The following is a 20,858-nucleotide window of genomic DNA, read 5'->3' as shown; positions in this document are numbered from 1 at the left end:
CACGTGGTGCCACTAGCAGTGACACGTGGTGCCACTAGCAGAGACACGTGGTGCCACTAGCAGCGACACCTGGTGCCACTAGCAGTGACACGTGGTGCCACTAGCAGTGACACGTGGTGCCACTAGCAGCGACACCTGGTGCCACTAGCAGTGACACGTGGTGCCACTAGCAGTGACACGTGGTGCCACTAGCAGCGACACCTGGTGCCACTAGCAGTGACACGTGGTGCCACTAGCAGTGACACGTGGTGCCACTAGCAATGACACGTGGCGCCACTAGCAGTGACATGTGGTGCCACTAGCAGTGACACGTGGTGCCACTAGCAGTGCCACGCGGTGCCACTAGCAATGCAATTGAATATATTTAAAGGCCATCACAGAAAGTGCGAGTGTCGCTCGGGCATCGACAAGAGCGTGGAGTATTCTGGGAAAACTTCAACTACAATACCATATGGTATTGAGGCCGAATTTCTGCATTGAATACAACGTAAGCAGCAAGCGTGGAGCAACATTTCCAGGAAAATTAAATACCGCAAGACACAATGCGCTTGTAGATAATAACGTGAGCTATCTTGCTGATACTTGCAAAATATATTCTACTCTCACTCACATCCAAGTGTCGCACTCCTGCTTAGCCGCCCACCTTATATTTAAGAAGCACACTCCTACCAAACCACCCACTCACCAAGCCCACTCCTACCCGCCCACCCACCTCATATTTAAGTAGCCTATTTTCCTCTTCCTGTGAGTTGGGTGTCTGCACCACGACGGCCGTGTGGGTGTCAGGGTGGGGAGCATAGCTCCCGTTGAGTGGGATCACGTCTCCATCTCTTGTCTTCTTGTTGTAGTTGTTATTGCAGTATAAGGGAGTAGTCGAGGCTGACTTGGGTGGCGGGTATCTGTAAATACATCACAAGTTACCGATCTTTATCATTACTTGCAATGAAATATATGAAGCACGTGCCCAAATAATGACGGTATGGGTTAATTACACGCTCGGGCGACTGCGCTTCAGAGTTTACGCGCGTATACGTGGCACGAGAGATGCGTACTCTGTACGCAGGCCTGTACAGACAAGCGTATATGTATCAATAGTCAGGACCTGCGTGGAGCACCTGGGGGCTGGAGCCTCAATATAAAATATAAAATAGGTTATGAGTTAGTAACTCCGTCAGTCAATCGTTGTCTGCTTTAAAGCTAAAGCCACCAATCATAGGCGAAAAAATGGCCACTACCTGGACTTGTGTGCTAGGCCGTGTAGGACATACAATGTAGTTGTGTAGTAGGTCGTGTAGTACGTACAATGTGCTTGTGTACTAGGCCGTGTAGTACATACAAGGTACTTGGGTACTAGGCCGTGTAATACATACAACGTGTACTGGTCTGCGAGTGGTCTGCTCACCTGGGTGGGGTCTTGGTGCGGGCTATGAAGGAGTCGGGAACGTCCACCGCCATCTCGCGGGTCCGAGGATCAAACTCGACGACACTGATCATGGCGGGGGGCTCTGTGTGTACAGCAGCTGATGGTGGCACGAGGGGGGGCAGCCCCACTACTGACCCCCTCTTAGAGGTGTCTTCTGATCCCCCAAACCCCCCAGTTGTGCTGCCTCCTCCTCCTCCCTCCGACTTGCGCGAGCTGAAAAACATTTCAATTGGGATCAGATATTTCAACAACGTTGATTGATAAACATTGCGATCAGGAAAGCTCATTTTGAAGAACAATAAATTAAGAGTTTTCCTCATGTCAAACATCCGAGGAGCAAATGCGCCTATTGACTAATGAGGCAAACGTGCACGCGTCAGATTGAACAAACGTTCCCTGTGTCAGAAAAGCTACAGCGAGTCGAGCGTTAAAATGGAAAACGTGCCCAATGAAGTAAACCGGCGCAGAAGCGAGGCGCGCCCTTCAAAAAAATACCCACGCAACTGTTACCGAGGGCGCCTCATGCCATCACGCAACTGCAGCGCCGTTGCGCAGTACACGCGCAGTACAGCCCGTTACCCAGGGCGCTGGCCATTAGTGGCGGCCACGGGCAGGTGCGCAGTGACGGTTTTGTAACGGACGCCAGCAGCCGCCGGCCGCCAACACCTGCCCTCGGCGCACTCAGACAGGTCACGCAATCACTGCAGTGTGGTGACCGGGGCAGAGTGTGTAAAAGCAGGTGTTGTGTGCACACCGCGCGGCGGCGGTGCGCAGAGACGCGGCGGTGCGCAGAGACGCGGCGGTGCGCAGAGACGCGGCGGGGTGCAGAGACGCGGCGGTGTGCAGAGACGCGACGGTGCGCAGAGACGCGGCGGTCGGTGTGCAGAGACGCGGCGGGGTGCAGAGACGCGGCGGTGCGCTGAGACGCGGCGGTGCGCAGAGACGCGGCGGTGTGCAGAGACGCGGCGGTGCGCAGAGCGGCATCAACAGGCAAGAGCAACAGCAAGGCGCCAGAACCACGCAGCACAGCGCGGCAGAGATCGATAAACGCGAGGGACGCGAAGCTCGAACCTCGCCACGTGCAGTGAAACACATCACAATATCACAATGTGTGATGTTATTGCACACCACAGTGATGCTGCACCACAGTGATGCTGCACCACAGTGATGCTACACAATGGCGCTGTGATGTTATTGTACGCCACAGTGATGCTGCACCACAATTATGCTATGCAATAGCTCTACGCCACAATGATGAATAAAGATATGAAAAACATATTAATGTCACCAGGTATGAAGGTATGAATCATGGTAGTGTCACCATGTATGAAGGTATGAATCATGGTAGTGTCACCATGTATGAAGGTATGAATCATGGTAATGTCACCATGTATGAAGGTATGAATCATGGTAATGTCACCAGGTATGAAGGTATGAATCATGGTAATGTCATCATGTATGAAGGTATGAATCATGGTAATGTCACCAGGTATGAAGGTATGAATCATGGTAATGTCACCATGTATGAAGGTATGAATCATGGTAATGACACCGTGTATGAAGGTATGAATCATGGTAGTCACCATGTATGAAGGTATGAATCATGGTAATGTCACCTTGTATGAAGGTATGAATCATGGTAATGTCACCATGTATGAAGGTATGAATCATGGTAATGACACCGTGTATGAAGGTATGAATCATGGTAATGTCACCAGGTATGAAGGCATAAATCATGGTAATGTCACCAGGTATGAAGGTATGAATCATGGTAATGTCACCAGGTATGAAGGCATGAATCATGGTAATGTCACCAGGTATGAAGGCATAAATCATGGTAATGTCACCAGGTATGAAGGTATGAATCATGGTAATGTCACCAGGTATGAAGGCATGAATCATGGTAATGTCACCAGGTATGAAGGTATGAATCATGGTAATGTCACTGTGTATGAAGGTATGAAAATGAGATAAGAAAGCTGGCACGGAGAGAGTGGCTGATATGCCAGATAAGCGATAAGGAATTCCTTGCCATAGAAGAAGGCATTTACTGAATGAAACGCGAGATTGCACGTAGTATATACTGAATGAATGACAGAAGCGTATGTAGTATATACTGAAGCACGTAGAATATACTAAATGAATGGCAGGAGCGCCCGTAGCATATACTGAATGAATGGCAGGAGCGTACGTAGTATATACTGAAGCACGTAGAATATACTGAATGAATGGCAGTAGCGCCCGTAGCATATACTGAATGAATGACAGAAGCGTACGTAGTATATACTGAATGAATGACAGAAGCGTACGTAGTATATACTGAAGCACGTAGAATATACTGAATGAATGGCAGTAGCGCCCGTAGCATATACTGAATGAATGGCAGGAGCGCACGTAGTATATACTGAATGAATGGCAGGAGCGCACGTAGTATATACTGAATGAATGGCAGGGGCGCTCGTAGTATATACTGAATGAATGGCAGGAGTGCACGTAGTATATACTGAATGAATGGCAGGGGCGCTCGTAGTATATACTGAATGAATGGCAAGAGCGGCGACGGTTGGTGAACGTACCCGTGAGTGATGAACTTGAGCATGGCAGGGCGGAATTTGGTTGCATTACGAGTCATCACAAGCAAGATTCACCACACAACTTGACAGTTTCGCTCGATGTCACCACCACCCCATCATTTTCTCACTTTTCATTAATCTTCTTCCGCAATCAACTGAACTCATAATATATTTTATTCTAAAACATAGGCAATTAGTAAGACTTGATATTGGAGCCGAAGTGGTCGCGCTCAGCACGAACCTTTCACAAAATCATCACCAGCAGCTGCTATATTCAACACTAGTCATCACCAGCAGCTGCTAGGTATATGCAGCACTATTCACCACCAGCAGCAGCAGCAATAAGGTCACCACTAAGGTTTCATTGATCACGACGCTCGAGTCGACGCTCTGTCTTGCTGGCAGATACCCGAGCACTGCAGCACCTTGCTGCTACAGCTTCTGATTAGCTGATAAATCGCTGACGCTGATAAGAGACCACCACTCACTTACGAACGTGAATACGTCTTAAATTGTTCAATGGACACTTGGTTGGTATTTTATTTACTGCAGACATCCAGTCTGCCACTTGGTGGAGTCGATGCCCAGCAGTGCGGGGTACAGCAGCACAGCGCCCCCATGGTACTAAAACCAGCGCCCCCATGGTACTAGTCACCAGCGCCCCCATGGTACTAGTGACCAGCGCCCCCATGGCACTAGTGACCAGCGCCCCCATGGTACTATATAGTGACCAGCGCCCCCAAAGTACAAGTGACCAGCGCCCTCATGGTACTAGTGACCAGCGTCCCCATTCTCACCAGCGCCCAGTCAGTAGCGCGAATCGCTCGATGGTGTCCCAAATTGGCTTTTACATAACTTGTGTTATAACCACGAATCTTCAACAAGAGTTGTGGTGGTGTTATGTTATATTTGTATGTCCTAGAACTCTCAGGCAGACTGGGCAGAAGAAAATGAAAGACAAGTCTTCCACTACATGCTAGCGCTACTGTAACGCCGCTGAAGGTGGAGTGCGTAACAAGTGACCATGGATGAGGCGGTGAGGTAGATGAATCACGAATAATAACAAGGTTAAATGTTCCTGACAATAGTCATAATATACTAGTTACGTATCTGACAAGGAAACGTTAGAAACGTATCCGAGACACGCGGCACACGTGGAACGCTGACAATGCGCTGCGTCATGCGACGACGTCGCGCAGTCAACACCTGCCGCCCTACACGACGCTGCGTCACCTCACCACCCGACCCTCCGGCACCTCACTTGCACGTAGTAGTGGCGTAGTGATGCACGTAGTAGTGGCGTATGCACGTAGTAGGAACCACGTAGTAACAATACGTATTAAATCAGTGGTAATGGAGGCTGTATCAAGCGAGCGGCAGTAGGGCAGAGGAACGGACAGCGGGACAGGGAAGTGCCTACACGTCGCACTGCAGCGCGCATTCCTGGGGGGCGGACGGAAGTTGCACGCCACCGCCGACACCAGCAATCAGCTGCACGCTGCCGCCCCAACGCTGCCGCAGCATCAGCAACAGTAATAGAAACAGCAGCAGCAGTAATAGAAACAGCAGCAGCAGTAATAGAAACAGCAGCAGGAGTAATAGAAACGGCGTCAGCAGTAATAGAAACAGCAACAGCAGTAATAGAAACAGCAACAGCGTTAATAGAAACAGCAACAGCGTTAATAGAAACAGCAACAGCAGTAATAGAAACAGCAACAGCAGTAATAGAAACAGCAGCAGCAGTAATAGAAACAGCAGCAGCAGCAGTAATAAAAACAGCGGCAGCAGTAATAGAAACAGCAGTAGCAGTAATAGAAACAGCAGCAGCAGCAGCAACAGTGTCACGTCGTCTTCAGCTTTCATGAGAGTTTCACTACCGCAATGTCGGCCTGCAGCAGCGATGTGGAGCGCAGCAGTGCACTGAGCAGCGTACGTGAGCGTGGCAGTGCACTGAGCAGCGTACGTGAGCGTGGCAGTGCACTGAGCACGTACGTGAGCGCGGCAGTGCACTGAGCAGCGTACGTGAGCGCGGCAGTGCACTGAGCAGCGTACGTGCTGTCTCTTATACACATCTAGATGTGTATAAGAGACAGCAGTAATAGAAACAGCAGCAGAAGCAGTAGTAGAAACAGCAGCAGCAGTAGTAGTAGAAACAGCAGCAGCAGTAATGGAAACAGCAGCAGCAGTAATAGCTGTCTCTTATACACATCTAGATGTGTATAAGAGACAGGTGCATCACTACGCCACTACTACGTGCATCACTACGCCACTACTACGTGCATCACTACACCACTACTACGTGCATCACTACACCACTACTACGTGCATCACTACACCACTACGTGCATCATTACACCACTACTACGCTGTCTCTTATACACATCTAGATGTACCTCACCACCCGACCTCCGGCACCTCACCACCCGACCCTTCAGCACCTCACCACCCGACCTCCAATACCTCACCACCCGACCTCCGGCACCTCACCACCCGACCTCCAGCACCTCACCACCCGACCCTCCAGCACCTCACCACCCGACCTCCAGCACCTCACCACCCGACCTCCAGCACCTCACCACCCGACCCTCCAGCACCAGGTTCTCAGCGCGGGCAAACACAGCCTGCGTTTACGGACACACGACACCGCATGACACGCGAGCCACGCTCTGGTGCAGCGCGTGCCCCGGCATACAGATTTCAGGGCGCCCTGTGTGCACACAAGGCTTTATTGCAGGTTGAATAATACAAATATTTATTGTGTGTTGCCTCTGTGTGACCCTGTGTCACACAACACACACATGTGTTTTGTGACTGCCAACAGTTGTACATCGCAGCCACAGTAATTAGATGCCAACAGAGTGGGCGTACAGTGTAGATGAAACATCGATGTGTAGCTGTTATACAGAAACTACACGACTGTGTACTTGCTTTGTATTGACTTCATTAAAACCCCTCAATACGGAGCCCATTTTCCAGGATTAAATGAAGGAATTGAACCAAAGACTACTCAGTCAGGAGATGGAAGCCCGTTGGAGCAGCTGCCCTTAGCAAGGGCACGCAACGTTGTCATGGCAACGGGCGTAAACAAACGAACGTCTTCAGTCACACCACCGTGCACGTGACCGGTCAAGGAGAGGTACGTGGCGGTAGCGCCGTGAAAAGTGGCAGATGAAGGCGCGACAAGTGGCAGATGAAGGCGCGACAAGTGGCAGATGAAGGCGCGACAAGTGGCAGATGAAGGCGCGACAAGTGGCAAATGAAGGCGCGACAAGTGGCAGATGAAGGCACGACAAGTGGCAGATGAAGGCACGACAAGAGGCAGATAAAGGCGCGACAAGTGGCAGATCATGGCACGACAAGAGGCAGATCAAGGCGCGACAAGTGACAGATCAAGGCACGACAAGAGGCAGATCAAGGCGCGACAAGTGACAGATCAAGGCACGACAAGAGGCAGATCAAGGCACGACAAGTGGCAGATCAAGGCACGACAAGTGGCAGATCAAGGCGCGACAAGTGGCAGATCAAGTCGTGGCAAGTGGCAGATCAAGGCGCGACAAGTGGCAGATGAAGGTGTGAGTTGCTTGTGCACCTCATAAACCACTGAGGTAGTCACAATTCTATGACAGTCAATGATGTGTAATCGCCACAATTTCGGCGTCACTGTCAACTATCAAATGTTACATTAAGAGTGTTTATGGATACAATAAATCATCGCGATAAGAACTGACGTACAAGAGAACAGAGCAATAATGGCGGCTGTAAAAAAGTTATTGACAAAACAACACAATCAAGAAGCACACTAACAACGGTCGGCCTCGTCAAGCGTTTCGCGATCAATTCTTTTCAAAAATAGAACCTTTAACCAGCCTCCAATTGTAATAAACATAATACCTTTCCAAATTTACAGTGAAACCATAAAATAATTATCTACCGAGATAACACAATGGCATGGAAACGTATGAGCGCACTAGACACATGACAGCGGAGGAGCGCACACTCAAACACACACAACCGTCCAGACCAGCGGCAGTCCGCGCACTGACGAGTGACGGCACCTGCGCGTGACTCTCAGCTGATCGCGACCCTCGTGAATGAGCGGCGCATCAATGGCGTAGTGATGCACGTAGTAGTGGCGTAGTGATGCACGTAGTAGTGGCGTAGTGATGCACGTAGTAGTGGCAGTGCACTGAGCAGCGTACGTGAGCGTGGCAGTGCACTGAGCAGCGTACGTGAGCGTGGCAGTGCACTGCAGACTCGGAATGCTGCACTGAAGATTAGCTCCACTCTGCAACCTACCGAATGCGTCATCTTTCTCACAATGTTTGCTATGGGTATCATCACCCCCAAATACAATGCACAGGTTAATTCACGAAAAATTTCTGTTTTGTATTTCACGCCAAGCAGCTAGATGTTGTAGGAAAAAGGTTAGAAGTATTTCATATGAAAGGCAAGGTCATGAAGTTTGTGTAGAGCCTAGTCAGTTTACCACTAAGCATTGGACAAGTGAGCAGTGTATGTTTGCTGCAGAGGCGTACTTTTCTAATGGCTGCTTCATTATCATTACCCAACGAGCATTCCGTACTCGGTTCCAATTGATTGTTACGATCGAGGGTGAACATATTGTGGGTAAGTGGAAGTGTGAATGCAAGGAAATAGCCAGTGTTGAAATTGAATCAAAGGTTTACAATGACTGTCCAAGGACCATACTTCCTTTGAAGAACATACGCCAAGCCATCGCCAACATACCCGTCAATATGCTTCAGCGAGTTGAACGGAACGCAACTGAATACATGGACAATGGAGGCCGTCATTTGTCCGATGTTATCTTTAAAACTAAGAGATAATAAAATTCAGGTAATGCATTTTTCGATAAAATTAATATTGTAATGATATCTTTACTAGTTATTTTTTATAGAGCTCTCAAATCAGGAAGTTTCCGTGAATCACCTTGTATAAATTCGTCAAACTTCTTTAATTAAACCCCTTATAAGAAATCTGTGCTTGATATTGACATATGGTTCTTAGAGAGGCTCGGGGCCCTCGGTTAGCCCCGTGACCAAACTTGATCCAAATTCAATAATAATTTTTTGGTAGCTCCGATCGGCTTTAGGACGCTCGAACGTAGAGTAGAAGGAAACAAGGGGAGATATCACAACTGAACTGATGAGAGAGCGTCAAGGAGATTCAGCAGACTGAACTGCAAGCCGCGATAACATCAAGAAACTTACAGATTCGAGACTCAGTGGCAGCCAGTGATAATAGCAGACACGGCCACTCAGTGGCAGCCAGTGATAATTGCAGACATGGCCACTCAGTGGCAGCCAGTGGTAATAGCACTAAGCAGACATGGCCACTCAGTGGCAGCCAGTGCTAATAGCAGACATGGCCACTCAGTGGCAGCCAGTGATAGCTAAGAAGCGTTATATCGCAGCAGTCGATAGGCTTCAGCGTCTTCTGGAAGAGGAGGAGGGAAGAGGAGGAGGGAAGAGGAGGAGGGAAGAGGAGGAGGGAAGAGGAGGAGGGAAGAGGAGGAGGGAAGAGGAGGAGGGAAGAGGAGGAGGAAGAAGCGAGGAAGGAGGCGGTGGGAGGAAGACAGGAATTGATGTAAATGCAAGAAGATGCACGAAAAAAGTCACCACCAGGAATGCCGTGTGCGCCAAGACCGGTCCGCGTGTAGCGCCCGTACACGCGCACACGTGTACGTCACAACCGGTCTGCGTACACGCGTCTGTTTACATCATGTACGTTTAAAAATATCACATGAATGCGCAATAAGTTCAGCATTATATCTGAACATGTGCTGCACCAGACACCACATACCTGAACATGTGCTGCACCACATACCAGAACATGTGCTGCACCACATACCTGAACATGTGCAGCACAACATACCTGAACATGTCCAGCACCACATACCTGAACATGTGCAGCACAACATACCTGAACATGTGCAGCACAACATACCTGAACATGTGCAGCACAACATACCTGAACATGTGCAGCACAACATACCTGAACATGTGCAGCACAACATACCTGAACATGTGCAGCACAACATACCTGAACATGTGCAGCACCACATACCTGAACATGTGCAGCACCAGATACCTGAACATGTGCAGCACAACATACCTGAACATGTGCAGCACAACATACCTGAACATGTGCAGCACCACATACCTGAACATGTGCAGCACCAGACACAACATACCTGAACATGTGCAGCACCACATATCTGAACACTTGCAGCACCACATACCTGAACATGTGCAGCACCAGGGCGCTGAACATCATGTCTCCAGGAAGAGTTTGTCTTTAACGCGACTTCGAGTTTTCCACATCAGTTCCGACTTTACGTTATCCGCTCTACCGTCTAACCTTTTCTGATATCTCCACTTATGTTGTCGTCTCGTACACAAATAAGTTGTCAACTCTCGACGAAATGAGTTATTTCAAGTGAGCATGATCAATGTTCTCTTAATTATCGAAGTTGTCGCGGCCGAAACACGAAACTCGTCACCAGCTCAGCCAAGAAGAAGTTATCATTGATTCTTTGCGATTTTCACTTTTAAATTGTTCATCACTATTGAGCTTTGTTTAGTGGGATATATAAGCTGACAGCCTGACACCATTAAAACTGCACAGGTGTCATCACTATAAACAGTCTGGATTGTCATACGAGCATGGAGGTATGACTATGATACAGGAGTTGGTCTGATCGGAATTGATGCTTGGATGAGTTAGAGCCACTTTTTCGTGCGTTATATAGGTCATGTCATAATAGTTTCAATTTAGCAATACTTATCAACCATAAGACCATTTGAAGAAGAGGTAGCATTATCGTTGCGGCATAATAACTAGTAAGTGACCACGTGACTGTCTTAAAAAGTTCACTATTTAGGCGTTGACACAGCGTCTGAGTCACGCTGAGCTTTGAGCTTCTCGGGCGTAGGCCTACAGGCAGGCTGGCTATCACAGCCGCTATCGCTGCGGTCAGCGCAAACAGGCTCGTGAGTGGTCAGGACCCTGCTAACGATACCGAGCTTTGTTATCGACACTTACAAGTGTTCTTAGACGTACAGACACTCAGGCCGACGTGCCCATCGTCGATTGATAATGTCTAACGACATCTACGTTATTGACACGTATGCACCACACGCTGCGTTTGTTAACATCCAGAGACATCCACGTTATTGACATGTAGGCAATACACGATGCGTTTGTTAACATCCAGAGACATCCAGGTTATTGACATGTAGGCAATACACGCTGAGCTTGTTAACATCCACAGACATCCACGTTATTGACATGCAAGCCCTACACGCTGCGTCTACCCTCTCCCTCTTTTACCCACACGGCGGCGTCAAGATGCAGAGGCTATTTAGCCAAGAGCAGTTAACCTTCTGCCCTATGAAGGTAGCTGCAGTCGCCGTTATGTGCGATTAGCATTGACTTAGGTTAATTCAGGCTTATATGCATGGTTAAATTAATTTGTCAGAAACCAAGTTAGCCGAAGTTTTGCGAAGGGCTAGATTTGACAAGCTTGTAGGGAGCAAGTTAACCGAAAATAGCCAGAGGTTAGTTTAGTTAATAAACCAGAGATCCATTTTGCCCAGATGAGGTTCAGTCGAAGTTGAGAGGATAAATTTTCACCAAAGTACCAGCTATTACCAACTTTGCAAAGGTCAAGTTAACCATAGACAGGTTTCATCAAGTTTCTTCAGCAAGTTCTTTACAGAGCTAAAATTTTGCCCAGTACAGACAATTTCAGTCAAATTAGTCAACCTTAAGTTATCCAAGGCCAACTTCCCTCAAGGACAATTGAAGTCAAGACAGCCCGGGGAGAACGAAGCAAAATTTATAAAGTGCAGGCAGTGGAACTTTGCAGTGAAATTTCATGAGTAACGGCATGATTTCATGGTATAAATAGCATAGTGAATAAGAGACGACGCACGTACTGGCATGGGTAAGGAAGGGTCAATTTTCAACTCAGTAGGAAATAACTTATTGAATACGACGCCTAAAGTATGGGTAGCACAGGACTGCCTCCGAGTGAGAGGGTCTCGTGGGTGATGAGAGACTTGCACAAGTCTCTATTATAATAATGCAAGTCTATTAATGCATTAATAATGCAACGTTGAATAATGCGGCGCTTGTAAGTTGAAAAATGCAGCGATCTAAGTTGAAAAATGCAGCGATCTAAGTTGGAAGTAGCCTAAGTAGAAAAATGCTGCGATTGTAAGACGAATAATGCGGCGATCGTAAGTTGGAAAATGCAGGATTCAAGTAGAAAAATGCTGCGATTGTAAAACGAGTAATGCGGCGATCGTACGTTGAATGATGAGGCGATCGTTAGTTGAATAAAGATTTGATCGGAAGCTGATAATGAGGCGATTGTACGTTCAGTGGTGACGATCGCTAAGCGTACGACAAGAGCAAGGTACTGCAGGACCCCAAGCAGGTAAAGATCTTCCATCTAACGTTCTAACCTAATCGGACAGAGAAAACGGAGGACATTTCATTTCGTAGCAGAAATCACGAATAAAACTTACAATTGCATCAAAGAAACATCAGTGGTAAGAGTAACAGAACAGTAGTTCTCGAAACGTGGTACCAACCCACAGGTACGCAATGGCCTTTCAGGTGGTATAAACACGAACACTTTGGTTTTATGAACGGTTCTGCCGGACACAAAATAGTCTGGCGACGCTTAGCAGCTGCAACCCCACGCTTCCTGCCTGGTCTCAGTGATCAGCCGTTGAATGCAAACGCTACACTTGATTAATTTGTTAATTACCAGGGTATTAAGTGAGAAATGTAAATAAAATTACATATTAGCGGTAAATATTCAGTATTAGCAGTAGCACGCAGGGATGTTCGGTGGTGAGCAGCGACTGCACCGGACTTTCAAAGGGAAACGATTCCGACAATTCTTGGAAAAACAATGAATCATACCACAGGACTGTAAGTAAAAACAGTATTTGTAATACCAAGAATCGATAATTATAGTATAGAAAAACAAAAGTTTCAATGGCCATCTCGATTCTTGAATTTTCGATTACCGATTCATGAAAGGTCCATCAGAGAGCACATACCCATAGCATAAGAAGCTGGTGTTGAAGTCTGACTAAGCACCAAGTCCAGATGTGCAACGGTTCAAAACGACTCAATTTAGAAAAGTGTTAAGCACTTAAGCAAAATATTCATATTTTCTGAGTTGACTAAACAATGAGCTGACTAGTATTCCTAGCATGAACAGTGCGAAACAATCAGTGGGCCATTGACCAAAGCTGACGCCTAAGCTTCGCACGGCAACCTTCTAGAAGATAGCTTGATAATAATCTCGTTCGATTAGAAGCCTAGCATTAATTGCCACTTTTCCGGCGAACTATGCTCAATCAAGCTAAACCCACCAATTGAGTTCAAAAGTACTTATGATGGCAGCTAAATTGAATAGGGAATACAAACAGCAAGAATTCCCTCTCATAGGCTAAGAGCAACAGAAGTCAAGACAACGCAGTATTTCCGCAGGACTTAGCACATGCCGTCGCCACTGACCGACCGACCAAGTTTAGGAGTTCTCAACACTCCTTACTTCAGTTCAAATTTCAGAATGCGCTTGTTCTAACTAATGTCGATACGTTCCGATTTGCAGGCATTAATGACAACACAAAATTCACAATACCATCGTTTACATGGTAGAATGTCGTCACTGGAGCAGCTAAATTCCTGTGGTTAGGAAGGATCGGCCTAGCGGCGTCGAAAGTTACAGGAAACTAAGCGGCACACACACACCCTCACCAGCTGGCGTTTAGCTAGGTACTGAAGCTGGAGGCAACCTGTCGTCGGTTGGTGGCAGGTTTACGTGGGTGGGAGGCAGGTGAGTTGGGGTGAAGTGGGGGGTTTAGCATACCTGTAGTCTTCCTCCCCCCGCACAACGCCCTGGCCGACAGTCGCTGCGGTTCATCTTGCTAACTATGGCGACTCTGCCGCTGGTTTCGATAGTTGGGTGCTTGGCGAGGCAAATTCCGCGACACCAACCAGTGACGAATACCGGAAGTGCAACAGAGACAGGAGCAGCAGGGACGTGTGTAGCAGGGACGTGTGTAGCAGGGACGTGTGTAGCAGGGGCGTGTGTAGCAGGGACGTGTGTAGCAGGGGCGNGAGCTGCACTGTACTGTTTACCGCAAGCTAAGTAGAGCTGCACTGTACTGTACTGTTTACTGTAAGCTAAGTAGAGCGGCACTGTACTGTTTACTGCAAGCTAAGTAGAGCTGCACTGTACTGCACTGTTTATTGCAAGCTAAGTAGAGCTGCACGGAGTAAAGAAGTTGTACGTCTGTCCACATCGTGTACGTCAGCCCCAGGGAGTACAATATTTCTGGTTGTCCATCACTTAGAAGAGTGTCTTCATCCTATCTGAACATATACAATAAATTGGTTGTACATTTAATGCGGAAAGCCAGATGACAATTTCAACCAGGAGCTAAAAGCCATCTAAGAAGAATACATTGAAGCTTGATTCGACAATGTTTCCAACCACCACTACTGCAAATCGATCACGGAACCTTGCTGCAGAGTAGTTGCTGTTCTCGGTGTGGTAGCCACAACCCAGCAGAGTTGGCGCTGTGGGTGTGCTCAGTGTGGTAGCCACAACCCAGCAGAGTTGGCGCTGTGGGTGTGCTCAGTGTGGTAGCCACAACCCAGCAGAGTTGGCGCTGTGATACTGTGCTCGGCGTAGCGGTAGCAACTTTCTAGCAGTGCACCAACTAACGTCAGCCGGCACGCGGCCTTTGTACCTACACAAACCTAGCCGCGTAACAGTTTCTTATATAATTTCATATACTCACACCGGAAATATGTGGATAAAAAGTCATTCTCACCCATTATTTACATCATTGACTAGAATGTTTTACGGCAGTAGGCAATGCGAGGCTTGTCGCCGAAGTTCGCTGAATTTCAACATCTACCCGCCGCTGGAGAACGCTCTGCTCCAGTCCGAGTTAACCTAACCACTCGTTAAACGCTCAGCTCCAATCTAGAGATCCTAACCACTCGCCAGATCGGCGTGGTAGACCTAGAAAGGCGAATATGGCCACGACATGGTTCGGTTAGCATCTGCCAATTGAATTTGAGGCTGGGTCCCGGTCGAAAAGTTTTCGTTTCAATGTAACCGTGTCCGCAGAATTCACGGCAGAAGAAGCTACATAAGTGGCCATGCAGTGCAGAATATATGGAAGAATTGCAGCTGCTCGCTGCGAGTACAGCGGGGAAGTATTGGATTGTTCAATTAGTAATGCAGTCACTGTCGAACAATAACTCTTACTTATGCGTTTAAATGATGATACGCTGCGGGTCACGTGACACGAATCCATGCACAGAATTACATGCAATAGTTTATAATATACCCAAACGATGAAAGCATCGTTAATTCATCACAATCGTTGAACTGCCACGTATGCCGTTGAACTGGCTGGGACAGACCCACGGCTGGGTCTGTTACAGCCTCGCTCAACGCATTTCGCATTGCGCTTCCTTACGATGAATGTACATTATTTCATCTATTGCGCCACATCACCCACATGTTACATCATTTATTTCGTCAATTTTTAGCGCGGGTTGAATTTATTGAAGTTAGGCCCAATCGTCGAAGTAATCGTTTTCATATAAATAATTAACGAAAGAAAAATTTGCGTGGCAGACTACACTATTGATGTTAACGTGATGGCAGCCAAAGCATCATTTCTATTCATTTGACGTTTATAAATGACGGAAATGAATTCCTAAACATTATGAAATGATCGAAGAAACAGGATCAAAATGTAGGTTGTCTTGGAAAAAGTTATGACTTAGGTGTAGACTGAGTGAAGCAGCGAAATAATCGAAAGCAAGAAAAAATCGCGCATTATGTCATGCAGTGCATCTCTGGTCACGACGAACACGTTCAGCATTGATATTCATGCCATGACAACATCTCGGTCGGTATATCTCCACACGAACATCAATGGGAGGCAATTCGATGGAAAAACTAACGAGCAAATAGTTAGTTGTCTTCGAGTGAGCGCAACGTTGAGCACATCAGACCTGCAGTGCCAGAGCATCTCCAGACCTGCAGTGCCAGAGCATCTCCAGACCTGCAGTGCCAGAGCATCTCCAGACCTGCAGTGCCAGAGCATCTCCAGACCTGCAGTGCCAGAGCATCTCCAGACCTGCAGTGCCAGAGCATCTCCAGACCTGCAGTGCCAGAGCATCTCCAGACCTGCAGTGCCAGAGCATCTCCAGACCTGCAGTGCCAGAGCATCTCCAGACCTGCAGTGCCAGAGCATCTCCAGACCTGCAGTGCCAGAGCATCTCCAGACCTGCAGTGCCAGAGCATCTCCAGACCTGCAGTGCCAGAGCATCTCCAGACCTGCAGTGCCAGAGCATCTCCAGACCTGCAGTGCCAGAGCATCTCCAGACCTGCAGTGCCAGAGCATCTCCAGACCTGCAGTGCCAGAGCATCTCCAGACCTGCAGTGCCAGAGCATCTCCAGACCTGCAGTGCCAGAGCATCTCCAGACCTGCAGTGCCAGAGCATCTCCAGACCTGCAGTGCCAGAGCATCTCCAGACCTGCAGTGCCAGAGCATCTCCAGACCTGCAGTGCCAGAGCATCTCCAGACCTGCAGTGCCAGAGCATCTCCAGACCTGCAGTGCCAGAGCATCTCCAGACCTGCAGTGCCAGAGCATCTCCAGACCTGCAGTGCCAGAGCATCTCCAGACCTGCAGTGCCAGAGCATCTCCAGACCTGCAGTGCCAGAGCATCTCCAGACCTGCAGTGCCAGAGCATCTCCAGACCTGCAGTGCCAGAGCATCTCCAGACCTGCAGTGCCAGAGCATCTCCAGACCTGCAGTGCCAGAGCATCTCCAGACCTGCAGTGCCAGAGCATCTCCAGACCTGCAGTGCCAGAGCATCNCGCGCGTCCCCTCACTGCACCACGCGTCCCCTCACTGCACCACGCGCGTCCCCTCACTGCACCACGCGTCCCCTCACTGCCCGTCCCCCAGTTTACACTCACCTGGTGCTGGCTCCAGAACTGGTGGGGGTGAGTGGGGGTTTATGGTCTCCCCCTGGGGCGGATGGTGGGGGACGGGGGGACGTGACGAGCCCGTACGTCTTCTCGGGCGTCGCGGGCAGCGACTCGTCGCTGGCGCCCCCGCTCTCCTGGGGGTATTGGGGGGCTGTTAATGCCTCAGACTGGGGCTAATTTATTAACTTGCTAAGTCGCTACCATACATTGATGATTAATTAACTAATTTATTGTCTTGCTACCATACATTGATGATTAATTAACTAATTTATTACCTTGCTACCATACATTGATATTTAAGTAATAATATATTACCTTGCTACCATACATTGATGATTAATTTCCGTAACTAATTTATTAACTTGCTACCATACATTGATCAAATATGAACAGCGGCGCATGAAAACTAACATTGAGAATAATTATTTTATATGATCTATTTTATTTCCCCATAGATTTCTAAGCTTTTATAGCGAGCAATAGAGCAGAGTCGCCCACCTCGGCCTTGTGTTGTGGTGAGCGCTCCACGGCGTCGTCCCGTCGCCTCTCGTCGTCCCGCGGCGCCCCTTGTCGTCCTTCGTCGTCCCTGTGGCGGGTCAGAGGGGCGCGTCGAGACCCTCGTCCCTTGCGAGGACCTCGTCGCCGTGCCCTCGCCTCGCTGTCACTGCCGTCGCCCTCGTCGCCGAGGTCGTCGTCAGTTGTGTCGCCGCGCAGCTCCTGCGTCAGTTCCAGCTCGTCCCCGCTCCTGTAGGCATCGCCGTCCCCGGCCGTCCCTGCGTCGCCCACGGCCGTCCCTACGTCGCCCACGGCACCTGGGCAACGTGTTTGGTCAGTGATGATGGACGTGAAACATTAGGGTCCGAGGCGCTGGTAACACTCATTGCACGCATCACAATCACACACCATATATAATAGTGGCAAGACTAGACGTGTTCCTACCGTGACGGTACACTCACTCTAACCGTACTCACTTGTGACACAAGTAACATCTAATTCACTATCTGTGGGTGTTTGGTCAGTGATGATGGACGTGGCGCGTTAGCTGTAGTACAAGTGATGTGTTTGGTCAGTGATGATGGACGTGGCACGTTAGCTGTAGCACAAGTGATGTGTTTGGTCAGTGATGATGGATGTGTTATATCAGCTGTGCCACAAGTGACGTGGCAGCTGACGTCACTCACCACTGACGGGGTGACGACGTGCCACGTCTGAGGACGTAGCGATGCTGGGGACGCTGGTGACGTAGAGAGGTGACGAGTCGACGCCGTTGCTACGACGAGCTTTGCTAGTTTCTGTTGCTGTCCCTGTTGCCGGGGCGCTGTTGGGCTCCGTGTCTTGCTGTTGTTCCTGTTGATGGGCGTCTGTTGGAACTCTCGACTTCTCTTGTTCCTGTTCGCAAATAAGTTCATAATTAGAAGGCTGTTCCACGCTTCCAATCTTTAAGATAGAACCACAACTTTGATAATGCAAGTGGTATACTCCACTTTTTCCCAATTTGCTGACCAAAGCAAGGAACACAAACGCAATTTACTCAACAATTTTTGTAGGACTTAAAAAATAAATAAACATCAATAATTTGAAAGTGATCTGCCAGCCCCACTCATCTACACGCATTTAGGTTGCATGTTCAAGTTCAAGGCGGCGCACTAACGAAACCAATCAAACCCCAACACATCCAGCACCTCAGACCTCAAACCCCAACAGGTCCTCCTGCACCTCGGACTTCTAACCCCAGCACATCCAGTACCTCATGCACACCCCAGAGCCCTACACATCCAGGGTATCAGAACCCAAACCCCAGCGCTTCCATGCAGCACCTCGGACCCCAAAAGCCTCGAACAGTCAGAGCAGCGGACGCCGCGTGAAGTTGTAAAAGTCGCAAGAGATAAGAGATACGAGCTGAAGGTGTGAATGTCACGTGAAAATGCTGCTGATGAGATAACATAACGGTACACGCAATGGCGCTACGTGCTACACGCACGGTGCTGCGCGGTACACGCACGGTGCTGCGCGGTACATGCACGGCGCTGCGTGGTACACGCACGGTGCTGCGCGGTACACGCACGGTGCTGCGCGGTACACGCACGGTGCTGCGCGGTACACGCACGGTGCTGCGCGGTACACGCACGGCGTTGCGCGGTACACGCACGGTGCTGCGCGGTACACGCACGGTGCTGCGCGGTACACGCACGGTGCTGCGCGTTACACGCACGGCGCTGCGCGGTACATGCAGGGCCGTGCTATCGTGCTATCACTGCAATCATTGTGCTGCATACAATCACTGTCTCACGTACAACAAAAGCATTATTTGAAATCGTTGTATTACCTACAATGATTACCATGTGTGACCATTGTGCCACGTACAATGTCCAATTATAAGCATAAGTTATGGGAATGCGTGGAGTTGTCCACGATCAGGCGTCTCCTTCTATTCATTATACATATTTATATCCTAAGATTATATCATCGGCAATTGAGACGCAATATCCACTAGACGCGAAATAGATTAATGGCATTGAAGTACTCATCACGTCAGTGAGACCGCACTACTAGGCGGGAGTCGTTACTTATCCCTCACTCACTTGGTCAACAAACCCTGTCCTCAGGTTCAGGTTGAACATATGATATCAGGTGGCGCTCAATATTGCCTCCCGACAATAGTGCCATCTGACACAATCATCATATTAACGGCCGTCATCGCATAGATTGATTTCAAAGATGACTAATACATTATGAATAATGATTATACCATGACACTCATTGCACGCATCACAATCACACACCATAATAGTGGCAACACAAAATAACGGTTCGTGTGATCCGCAGCCACAACAACAGCAGGTAGCAGCAGTGGCGCTGGCTGCCACAACAGCAGGTAGCAGCAGTGGCGCTGGCTGCCACAACAACAGCAGGCAGCAGCAGTGGCGCTGGCTGCCACAACAGCAGGTAGCAGAGGTGGCGCTGGCTGCCACAACAACAGCAGGTAGCGCTGCTGGTGCGCCGAGACGATGGCGTCACGCGCGCAGCTGTAACGGCCGCCCCTGCACTCTCTTCCTTAGCCTCCCGCTCCCTCCTCCTTAGCCACACTACCCTCCCACCCCTCACTTTCATTGCCGTTCCTAACGTCCCTTCTCGCCCCGTCCTCACTCTCCCTCATCACATCTCACGCTCTCCCTCCCCACATCTCACGTTCTTCCTACGCACATCTCACGCTCTCCCTCTCCACATCTCACGCTCTCCCCACGTCTCACTCTATCCCTCCCTAAATATCACACTTTTCCTCCCCCACGTTTCACTCGCTCTCCCCTTCGCCATGTCTACTTTATATCCATTGGCTTCTCTACACTAGCCTTCCTCTCACTCTTCATATTGCCATTCATCTTATTAACGCACATACCTAGTTTAGGCGGTATTATCTTACCCTCACACCTCACTTATGCATGTCCACAACTCCCACATCACCCACCGCCTGGGGGAGCACATCATCCACCCCCTGGGGGAGTTAGGTCACGTCCACACCTCCCACATCACCCACCGCCTGGGGGAGTTTGGTCATGTCCACAGGCTTGATCTTCTTGAGGGCGGACAGGCGCTCGAGTCGCTCCCGCGCCTGCTGCTCCACGGCGATCACGAAGGCGTCCTGCACGTTCGCTGTCGCCGCCAGGTCGTGCGCTGGAGAGGGACAATGGGGGACTGGGTGAGTGTTGCGGGAGTGGAGGAGGAAAGGGGGGAGCGGTTCGGTAGTGAGGGAGGATTGGGGGAAGAAATGGTGGGAAGAAGGTAGTAGGGAGTTAG

General features: G+C 49.2%; 1 protein-coding gene across 1 annotated transcript in view; it reads right to left on the bottom strand.

Annotated features, from left to right (window-relative positions):
* Positions 1–20,858, bottom strand: part of LOC108679197 (protein PALS1) — a 53,932-nt gene that overhangs the window by 14,548 nt on the left and 18,526 nt on the right. Inside the window, exons 5-10 of the mRNA XM_018167797.2 lie at positions 20,599–20,735; positions 18,245–18,452; positions 17,562–17,875; positions 17,052–17,197; positions 1,403–1,636; positions 709–899 (exon numbers count right to left, since the gene is read on the bottom strand). Coding sequence (XP_018023286.1) covers positions 709–899; positions 1,403–1,636; positions 17,052–17,197; positions 17,562–17,875; positions 18,245–18,452; positions 20,599–20,735 — 1,230 coding nt within the window. The remainder of the gene's footprint in view (positions 1–708; positions 900–1,402; positions 1,637–17,051; positions 17,198–17,561; positions 17,876–18,244; positions 18,453–20,598; positions 20,736–20,858) is intronic.

The sequence above is a fragment of the Hyalella azteca genome, unplaced genomic scaffold (assembly GCF_000764305.2).
Source record: "Hyalella azteca isolate HAZT.00-mixed unplaced genomic scaffold, Hazt_2.0.2 contig2661, whole genome shotgun sequence".
NCBI lineage: Eukaryota > Metazoa > Arthropoda > Malacostraca > Amphipoda > Hyalellidae > Hyalella > Hyalella azteca.
The sequence above is the reverse complement of the archived record's forward strand: the minus strand, read 5'-3'. Positions and strand labels throughout refer to the sequence as shown.